The 11,213-nt window shown below is 43.7% G+C and overlaps 1 protein-coding gene across 1 annotated transcript in view; it reads right to left on the reverse strand.

Moving 5' to 3' along the window:
* Positions 1-4,565, reverse strand: part of LOC138607046 (importin-13-like) — a 41,075-nt gene extending 36,510 nt beyond the window's left edge. The window contains exons 1-2 of the mRNA XM_069679582.1: positions 4,545-4,565; positions 4,058-4,138 (exon numbers count right to left, since the gene is read on the reverse strand). Coding sequence (XP_069535683.1) covers positions 4,058-4,120 — 63 coding nt within the window. The 5' untranslated portion in view covers positions 4,121-4,138; positions 4,545-4,565. The remainder of the gene's footprint in view (positions 1-4,057; positions 4,139-4,544) is intronic.
* Between the last annotated feature and the right edge of the window lie 6,648 nt (positions 4,566-11,213).

The following is an 11,213-nucleotide window of genomic DNA, read 5'->3' on the forward strand; positions in this document are numbered from 1 at the left end:
GACTTTGACACAGATTTGTCTTTTGATTTTTTTATCATAATTATAAAAGACTTTTGCAAAGCGGTCAGAGCAGCACAGAGACGCAACGTTTCTTCTTTTAATTTGTAACCGCTCAAACACGCGTGAGACGGGCTGAATGAATGAGAATTCGAATGACGGTTTTATATTCTAGAGGGAGAAGACAGAGCGAAACTCTGAGTGTCCTGAAGAAAACCTGCTCGCGACCAGGTGAGGTTCACAGACTCAGTTACCATAGTAACCAATTCAGAGTTAAAGTTACCTTTCTGAAACGGCAAACCCGAGGTTTCCCTCATTTCAGGGTTAACAAACTCTGGGTTTTCATTAAACCCGCTTTCTGAAACGGACCCCTGGACGCAAGCAGGTTTTCTTCAGGACACTCAGAGTTTCGCTCTGTCTCCTCCCTCTAGAATATAAAACCGTCATTTGACTTCCTCATTCATTCAGCCCGTCTCACGCGTGTTTGAGCGGTTACAAATTAAAAGAAGAAACGTTGCGTCTCTGTGCTGCTCTGACCGCTTTGCAAAAGTCTTTTATAATCAACATGAGTTATAATGTATGTGAAGTCAGCATCATGCTAGGGATAAAGCTAATGCACATTAAAACAGCCACTGAATGATATTTAATCTGTTTCATATTTAAAATATGATCAAAGTGAGGTTCAGCCATGAGCCTGTTCTGCCTGAGCCGCACCTTTCAATGATGTTCTGGTATTTTATTTTTAACTGCTTCCATGTACATTTTTTCCTCCCGCTGGATTGCTCTGTTTACTGTGGAGCATGTTTACTGTTGGCCATTATTACTGTGGAACATGTTTACTTGACCAAAGCTTTAATGGGACCTGCAGCTCTCACTCTCAACCTCTAATGGGACCTGCAGCTCTCACTCTAAAGCTTTAACGGGTCCTGCAGCTCTCACTCTAAACCTCTAACAGGTCCTGCAGCTCTCACTCTCAACCTCTAATGGGACCTGCAGCTCTCACTCTAAAGCTCTAACAGGTCCTGCAGCTCTCACTCTAAACCTCTAAAGCTCTAACGGGTCCTGCAGCTCTCACTCTAAAGTTCTAAAGCTCTAACAGGTCCTGCAGCTCTCACTCTAAAGCTCTAAAGCTTTAACGGGACATGCAGCTCTCACTCTAAAGCTCCAACGGGCTCTGCAGCTCTCACTCTAAAGCTCTAAAGCTCTGACAGGTCCTGCAGCTCTCACTCTCAAGCTTCAACGGGCCCTGCAGCTCTCACTCTAAAGCTTTGATGGGCCCTGCAGCTCTCACTCTAAAGCTCTAACGGGCCCTGCAGCTCTCACTCTAAAGCTCTAAAGCTCTAACGGGCCCTGCAGCTCTCACTCTAAAGCTCTAAAGCTTTAACGGGACCTGCAGCTCTCACTCTAAAGCTCTAAAGCTTTAACGGGACCTGCAGCTCTCACTCTAAAGCTCTAAAGCTTTAACAGGACCTGCAGCTCTCACTCTGAAGCTTTAACGGGCCCTGCAGCTCTCACTCTAAAGCTCTAAAGCTTTAACGGGACCTGCAGCTCTCACTCTCAAGCTTCAACGGGCCCTGCAGCTCTCACACTAAAGCTTTGATGGGCCCTGCAGCTCTCACTCTAAAGCTCTAACGGGCCCTGCAGCTCTCACTCTAAAGCTCTAAAGCTCTAACGGGCCCTGCAGCTCTCACTCTAAAGCTCTAAAGCTTTAACGGGACCTGCAGCTCCCCTCTAAAGCTCTAAAGCTTTAACGGGACCTGCAGCTCTCACTCTAAAGCTCTAAAGCTTTAACAGGACCTGCAGCTCTCACTCTGAAGCTTTAACGGGCCCTGCAGCTCTCACTCTAAAGCTCTAAAGCTTTAACAGGACCTACAGCTCTCACTCTGAAGCTTTAACGGGCCCTGCAGCTCTCACTCTAAAGCTCTAAAGCTTTAACAGGACCTGCAGCTCTCACTCTGAAGCTTTAACGGGCCCTGCAGCTCTCACTCTATAGCTCTAGAAGCTGAGTGAGAGCTGCAGGTCCCGTTAGAGATTAAAGGTGCTTTCACACCTAAAGCCCATTTGTTTGATTGCAGCCCTCCCTCTGAAACTCTTACAGATACAGTATATATATATATATATTAGGGCTGTCAATCGATTAAAATATTTAATTGCGATTAATCGCATGATAGTCCATAGTTAACTCCTGATTAATCACAAATTAATCGCACTTTTTACCTGTTGTAAATGTACCTTAAAGAGAAAGTTTTTAATCCTCTTATCAAAATGGGAATTGGCCAAATATGCTTCTTTTATGCAAATGTGTGTTTATTATTGTTGCAACATTCCAAAACAATGACAAATACTGTCCAGAATATTCTACAGAATAACCTCAAAGGTTCTGCACGCTCAAAAAATCTGCTGAAAGCAGAACATGGCGATCATCGCATATATCACTGATTTGTGTGAGAAGCACATCACATGTAGACTTACTCAGTCTGGATTAAACTCTTTCTAGATGCTGATTTCTTCCTTCCACAGTTTGATTGTTCTCTCTGCTTCACCTTAATTCACGTTTTAATTCACAAACTACTTTAATCTGATCTCTTTGCTTTGCTTCAGTCCCCCCCAACACACCTGTACCTCTGCGCTCTGCAGGTTAATAACGCGTTAATAACGCTTTATAAAGCGTTTATAAAGCTTATGCAGGGTGCAGATGTCATTCGGTAACAATCAATCGTTTTGATCGCTACGTCATCAATAATGACCTACAGAAAGAGGGGGCGGGGCCAGCAGCTGTGCAGGTGTGTTGGGGGACTGAAGCAAAGCAAAGAGATCAGATTAAAGTAGTTTGTGAATTACAACGTGAGTAAGGTGAAGCAGAGAGAACAATCAAACTGTGGAAGGAAGAAATCAGCATCTAGAAAGAGGGTTCTCCAGACTGAGTAAGTCTACATGTGATGTGCTTCTCACACAAATCAGTGATATGCCATGATTGCCATGTTCTGCTTTCAGCATATTTTCTGAGCGTGCAGAACCTTTGAGGTTATTCTGTAGAATATTCTGGACAGTTTTTGTATTGTTTTGGAGTGTTGCAACAATAATAAACACACATTTGCATAAAGGAAGCATATTTGTCCATTCCCATGTTGATAAGAGGATTAAACACTTAAAAACTTAAAAAATATCTCTTTAAGGTACATTTACAACAGGTAAAAAATGTGTGATTAATCTTGCGATTAATCACGATTTAACTATAGACAACCATGTGATTAATCGCGATTAAATATTTTAATTGATTGACAGCCTTAATACACACACACACACATATATATGTAAATATATAGGAGGAACACTGTTTGTTCCTCCTACTGGAGCTGTCTACTGCCCCTTGTCTGTCTGTCTCTCTCTCTCTCTCTCAATTTAATCAAATGTACGCTTTATTGGTATGGGAAACATACAGTTACATTGCCAAAACAAGTATGAATTAAATAACAAAATTAAGTACAATAATAGAAGATTAAGAAGATAAGAAGAAAATGTGTATTCAGAGCTGTGTAACATTGCAGCAATACATAACAATAGGTGGTCTTCAACTGAAAATACAAACTGGAAATGGTGAATTTGCTCTTAAACATATTTACAAATAAGTTAAGATAAAATATTAAGATAGAAATAGGAAGAAAAAAAAATCTCGGTTGCCTACCCCACCCCTCCTAAGATACAGAGCCCGAGCCGCCCCCCCGCCCCCAGGGAGGTTCATCACAGCAACCAGCCAGCGTTGCCCAGCATGCGCGCGCGCGCACACGCACAGACATATACAGGGTGTTATACAGTCGGTTCATACGTTTTTTACCAGAGAAAAAGACGAAGAAGAGCATAATTTCATGACACAACTACGACCTGTTCATAACTCAGGACTCATTGAAATACATCCGGACAGATGAGATTCACGATTGTCTGCAGACACACTGACATCATCTCTACAGAAATAAAACATCTAGATTTATCTTCATATATGTAAGAGCTGTATGTTTCCAGCTCTACTGTCTGCTTCATAGATACACACAAACGCACACACCTTCTCTACGTTTTCCACGGTGAAGTCCAGGGCGGCCGGTGTTGTCCTCCCCGGTGTGTCCATGTCTCCGCGGACACGGAGCTGTCAAACGATCACAGAGCAGCACGTTCAACTTCCGGTAAACCTCCCGAAAACGTTGCACAAGGTACCGTTTAAAGAAAAGCGTTATTTTAACGTAGCGCCGTGTTCGTTAGCCACACAGCATTACAAATATAACCATGACATGACAAGCTATCGGGCAAGCTAACATTAGCTACCTGACGCTAACCTGCTGTATTGGAAAACACTATAGCAACGGCTAGCGACACAATGCTAACGCCTAACTAGCTAACATAGCAGAACATTAAAGGCTGTATTAGCACCAACCGCAGCCAAACGAGGCGTTTATATTAACCTTAATATCATATTCAGAGTGTGAACACATTATTAAAAGCTGGCGGCTGAGTATTTTATCAGTTTGCGAGCGACAGCGCCGATATTTCCACACCTTCGAGTCTGCGTCGGTCTGAGATGATGCTGGCAGCTCGCTAGCGTTTTTCTGTCGCGGCTCCGTCACCGAGCTGCTGCTGCGTTCAGGGTCTGTGAGACAAATCAGTCACAGGCAGCTCAACTGACACCCAACAAACAACAAATAAACAACGACTTCAAAAATATTGCAGCTGCGTGCTACAGCTGAAAACAGTTATGTATTATTATAAATTGAGTATTTTTAGTCTTCATACAATAACGGCAAGGTTTCTATTGTTAGATGAAATAACTGCTGTCTTATGATTCAGTTTCACTCCAGCACTGTCGTACATTAAGATCACGAGAATGCAGCATTCCTCCCTCTGTCCGGCATAATGTCACTCTGTCATCATGAAGCTGCAGTATTATGGCGGTGATAAAGCATCACCTCCTTGTGTCACATGTTGTCCTTGTAATACATTTCTTACAAAAACTTTCGATTTTTAATATAATTATGCTATTTTTAGATATATTTTCAATGAAAACAATTTATATAACTTTTGTATGTATGTAGTCCTAAACCCACTGATATAAACCCCTGATATCTATAATCCTTTTTACCTCAAAACACCCACATTACTGCTGTATAAGCCCAGTCATAACATCTATATCTCTAAGGGAGCAGATTAAGCCAACAGTCTGATCTATGGTGATGATAAATATTCTGCTTTACACCTCAAACAAACATTAAGAGACACAACATCATGTTCAAATATGGATTCAGTGTGAAACACAGAAACAGTTTATTTTAACAAACATGGAAGAAACGAGATCCCACAGAGAAGAACACTTTTAAAGTCTCCACCACGTGTGTAGAGTCACAGGGCCAGTGTTAGAGAAACAGCGACCCCATGTGGGCCACCTGAGACATCACACTCTATTCAACGTCCTGAAGAAAGACCAATAATACAACAGAGAGGACACAGTGCAAACTACAACAACAGAGAGGAAACACTTCAAACCATACATGTTTCATCCTTTCAAACTAATCACTACTCAAAAGTCTTAGAGTCAAGTGTTAAATACATTAAAAGGGAAAATATCACAGAAACATGCTGATAACCCATCTCTGTTATGAACTCTATTTTAAATAAAATAAAGAGTTTAAACTGATCTATTTGTTGTCTCAGTTCGTTCTCTGATTCATGTGAGATTGACGAGGATGTCATATAATACTGTAATGGTTAAGGTTCATGTTCTGGGTTTGTTTGCAGTGAAATGCTACGTTTCTAACTCATGTTTTATCTCTGCAGCTGTGTTTAAGGTGTTTAATACATCCATGAAAGCAGCTGCAGTCACATAAGATGAGATAAGATACAATAAGATAAGCTAAATTGATCCCGCATAGGGGAAATTTACTTGTTACAGCAGCTCACAAAAAGGCAAATTAAATATAAAGTACTCAAGTAATAAAAAAAGACAAAAAGTTCAGTTGGCATAAAAGTATGAAAACATATGATGACATGAATAGTTACAGTAACAAAAATAATAGTAGTAAAAAAACGTTTCACACTATGTACACATTTTTCCTTGTCGATAGATATGCATGGGGTTATTTTTCTGCACAGAAAGTTGTACAGCCATTTTAAAGATAAAAAACATGGTGTGTAGTGTGACAGCCCTCTTGGCTTCCTGTGTGGGGCTGTCTTTTCTTTTGTTAGGAGAGAACCAGGAAGTGCAATCTGCTAATCATTGCACCTGTGTCTGCTGCTCCTCAGCTATATAAGCTGCTGGATTCAGCCAGTCTTGCTCTCTCTTCCTGTGCATATGGTTTGTTGTTTGGGTTAGACTGTTTCCTTATTTAGTTTCCTTGGTTTCTCACACTACATTTACTATTTTTGGGTTTATTCTAAATAAACTTAGTTTATAGACTTAGACTTAGACTCAACTTTATTGATCCCTTTGGGATGACTCCCTCTGGGAGGCTTCTGTGGTAGATTGTTATATTCAGGATCCTTCTGAAACACTGTTGTCAACACGTCTCCTGCCACACCACCTGGAGTTTTGTTTGTTACTTTGTCCTCGTCGATATTTTTGTATTTTTGTATATTTTTGCCTCAAGTGTATTAAAGACTGTTCCTAACCTGCTTCCTGTGTCTGTGTCCGCTATTTTGGGTCCAACCTCTCAAAAACGTGTCAGAATTATCTGGCCGACGTGAACCCTGCGGATACAGAACATTTTAAGCAGGTGTTGTCGTACCAGGGTGCACTAGTCGGACAGAATGAGTCGGCATTACGCCACATGAGGAGACTCTCCAACAACTTAGGACCAGCGTAACTCAGCTCGGTGGCCGCATGGACAACGTGGTCTTTAGCCATTTCACTCCATAATCCTGCACTCTGTTCAAGTTTTCAAGCGTTCTCTTGTGAGATGTGCACATTTTTTGATCAGCCCACTAAGGGAAAAGAAGTTGTGAGTCAGCTCCTATCGTTACATCAGGGCAAAGATCCCGTTTCCTTTTATGCACTAAATTTTCGACTACTAGCCATTGAAAGTGGTTGGTATGAGCTGGCTCTGCAGGGAATAAGCTTGTCCACTAGGTTAGATAATAGACTGAGGGAGAGACGTAGGAAGAGAGCAGAGAGAGCTCCCCCTACTACTCCAGTTCCCCACACCCGTTCCCAGAACTTTTCCCTCACGGCCTCATCTACCAGGGAGGCTGAGTGCCCAGGAGAAGCAACTCCATCTATGAGTACGGGAGAGGAGCCCATGCAGCTGGGTCGTTCTTGTCTCACTCCCGCAGAGAGAGGCCTCACTAGCGCCCCAGCAGGTTTCCAGGCATTGATTAACGACGTCCGCCGGGATATGCTCAACAGATTCTTTTTTGTCTATTTTGACGACAACCTGATTTTCTCTAAAGACCCTGTTGTTTGCCTGACATGTTTCTCACATACGTTCAGTACTCCAAAGATTGCTTGAGAATAAGCTGTTTGTTAAAGCTGAGAAATGCGAATTCCATGTCTCCTCCGTGAACATTCTGGGGTATGTTATGGAGAAGGGCCAGCTCAAGCCAGACCCGGCCAAGATTAAGGCTGTGGTGGATTGACCAATACTTGAGTCTCGCAAACAACTCCAGAGTTTTCTAGGCTTAGCTAATATCGACGGTTTATCAAGAACTATAGCCGTATGGCTAGCCCTTTGACCCGACTCACCTCAGTAAAGAAACCATATGAATGGTCACCCGTGGCCCAGACTGATTTTGAAACACTCAAGACTATGTTTTCTAGTGCCCCAGTACTCATTCACCCAGACCCTGAGTTTGTGGTGGAGGTGGACGCCTCTGACTCCGGTGTTGGCGCAGTGTTGTCTCAACGTTCCCCAGTTGACCAGAAGCTTCCCCCCTGCGCCTTTTTCTCCAGACGCTTATCCCTGGCAGAAAGGACTTACAACATGGAGTTGCTCGTCATCATCCTGGCTCTTCAGGAGTGGAGACACTGGCTTGAGGGTACTGTACACCCATTCATTGTTTGGACTGATCATAAGAACATCATATCATATCTTCATTCTGCTTCATTCAGGCTAAACTGCCGTCAGCCTCAGTGGGCTTTGTTCCTTGGGAGGTTTAACTTCACCCTGACATTCCAGGAATGTGAAGCCGGATGCCTTCTCTCATCAGTTAAAGTCCCCTATGGAGGATAGCCCTGAAGAGACTATTCTGCCCCCCTCATGTGTGGTTGGAGTGGCCAGGTGGGAGATCGAACAGGTGGTCCAGGAGGTTCTACGGGAACACCCCACTCCAGATGATGGACCGCCGGGACTTCTGTTCCTTCCGCCGCCAGCGAGGTCCTAAGTTCTTCAGTGGGGACACTTCTCCAAAGTGGCCTGCCACCCAGGGTCTCATCGCACTCTATCTCTATTGCAACAATGATTCTGGTGGCCCACCATGGCTCCTGACGCTCAAGAATTCGTTGCTGCCTGCTCCGTCTGTGCCCGAAACAAATCCTCTAACTGTGTTCCAGCCGGTCTCCTCAGACCTTTACCCCATCGTCCCTGGTCTCACATCGCCATAGATTTTGTCATTGGACTTACCCCCTCTGAAGGTAACACAGTCATACTCACCATTGTAGACAGGTTTTTAAAAGCAGTACAATTCATTCTCCTAACCAAACTTCCTCCAGCCTTGGAGACAGCCACTTTGTTAGTTCAACATGTTTTCCAGCTGCATGGTATCCCACCAGACATTGTCTCCGATCAGGGCCCCCAGTTCGCTTTCCAGGTGTGGAAAATCTTCTGCATAGCGCTGGGGGCCTCAACTAGTTTTCCATCCGGTTACCACCCCCAGACCAATGGCCGGATGGAGCGGGCCAATCAGGATCTGGAAACTTCCCTGCGATGTGTGGCGGCTCGTCTCCCTGCCTCCTGGTCTACCCACCTGCCGTGGGTGGAATATGTCCACAACTCCCTGGTCAGCTCTGCCACAGGTATGTCTCCATTCATGGTCTCACTGGGGTTTCAGCCCCCCTTGTTTCCCAGTCAGGAAGGAGAAGTGGCCGTTCCCTCTGTGCAAGCCCACCTTCGTCGTGCCCGCCGAGTCTGGCGGGAAACCTGTGCTGCCCTTACCAGAACTGCTGCCCGTAACCAGAGGATTGCTGACCGTCACCAGACCCCTGCTCCAGAATACAAAGTGGGTCAGCAGGTATGGCTATCAGCACGGGATCTCCCTCTCCAAGTGGAGTCCAAAAAACTCACCCCCAGGTATATTGGTCCTTACCCTATTGAAAGGATTATTAACCCTAGTGTCGTATGACTAAAGTTTCCGCCTTCCCTCAATGTACACCCCTCATTCCATGTGTCTCTCTCAAGCCAGTGTCACACAGCAACCTGAGCCCTCCGGCCGAACCCCCTCCTTCCACCCGACTCATCGCTGGTCGTCACCCTGCCTTCACGGTCCGCCAACTGCTGGATGTTCGTCGCCGAGGCCGTGGTTTCCACTTTCTGGTGGACTGGGAGGGGTACAGTCCAACCTCTCAAAAACGTGTCAGGTTGTCCATAATCGATGTCAGCTTGGCTAACATCCTCCTCTCACCCAACTCTCTATGGAGTCCATAATAATAATAATAATAATAACTTTAGTTATATAGTACCTTTAAAAACAAGAGTTTACAAAGTGCTTTGACAGCCAAGCAAACAAAGTAAAGCAGAGAACAAGCAAATCACACAACAAGCAAAGCACAAAACCCAATACCCAATAGGCAACAGGAGAACCCACACAACCAAGACCAAGGGGACGACGCAGGAAGAAGTAGAGTAAATAAAATGAAATAAAATAAAATACCTAAAAGAGATAAAGAAAGGAAATAATGCAAAAAGAAATAAAAGCTGTAAAAGCAATAGGAGAGATAGAAACCAGTAAAAGGCAATAAAAACAATAAAAGAGCTAAAGCAATACAAGCAATAAAAAGGAATCAAATCAGTAAAACAACAAAAGAGATTAAAGCAATAAAAGCAATAAAGGAGATAAAGGATCAATAAAAACAATGAAAGATTGAAAAGTAAGAATAAGGTGAATAACATTTTAAAAACATAAATTAGAGCCAATAAGAATACGATAAGAAGACGACATCACATAAAAGCAAGTCTATAAAAGTGAGTTTTAAGAAGAGATTTAAAAGATGTCACAGATTTTGCGAGCCTTATCTCCTCAGGCAGGTTGTTCCAAAGCCGAGGGGCCCTGGTGGCAAAGCCCCGATCCCCTTTGGTTTTAAGCCTCGACTTTGGAACGACCAGAAGGCCCCCACCTGAGGATCTAAGGCTGTGGGCTGGCTCATATGGTGTCAACAACTCTGTGATATAGCTTGGAGCCAGACCCATACGTGCTTTAAAAGTGATCAGTGAAATCTTAAAATCAATTCTAAAAGTCACTGGAAGCCAGTGTCAAGAAGCCAGGACGGGGGTGATGTGATGTCGTCTGTTTAAACCAGTAAGAAGCCGAGCTGCTGCGTTCTGGACTATTTGGAGGCGAGAGAGAGATTTCTGATTGATTCTGGAGAGCAGGAAGTTACAGTAATCCAGTCTGGAGAAGACGAGAGCATGGATTATTTTTTCGAGGTCCGGTTGGGTAATTATTGCTTTAGTTTTGGAAATGGTGCGTAAGCAGGACTGTACTACTCTCTTTATATGTGGGTCAAAGGTTAGGTCACGGTCGAATATTACGCCAAGGTTTCTGGCAGTGGGCTTTACATTGTCAGACATGGCGCCAAGGCCGCTATCGAAATGGAGGGTGGAGTTATGTGGATTTATTATTATCATTTCTGTTTTGGAGTTATTTAATTGAAGAAAGTTCTCAGCCATCCAACAGGTGGTGTCACTGAGACAGTCTTTGACAGCAGCTAGGCTCCTAGGGTCCCCAGGTCTCAGTGGGAGGTATATCTGTGTGTCGTCTGCATAGCAGTGAAAGGAGACATTGTGGCGCTGCATTATTTGGCCAAGTGGCAGCATGTAAATTGAAAATAAAATCGGACCTAAAACTGAACCTTGCGGTACACCACAGGTAATTGTAGTGGTAGAAGACGAGTATTTACCTACGGTGACCGCAAAGGTTCTAAAAGATGAGAATAAAACCAACTAAGTGCAGTGTCCCTGATACCAACCCAATTCTAAGACGATCAATTAAAATGGCATGATCCACGGTGTCAAAAGCTGCACTTA

Source organism: Semicossyphus pulcher, unplaced genomic scaffold, assembly GCF_022749685.1.
Source record: "Semicossyphus pulcher isolate SPU_LCO1_2020_fin unplaced genomic scaffold, fSemPul1.0.p SCAF_4, whole genome shotgun sequence".
NCBI lineage: Eukaryota > Metazoa > Chordata > Actinopteri > Labriformes > Labridae > Semicossyphus > Semicossyphus pulcher.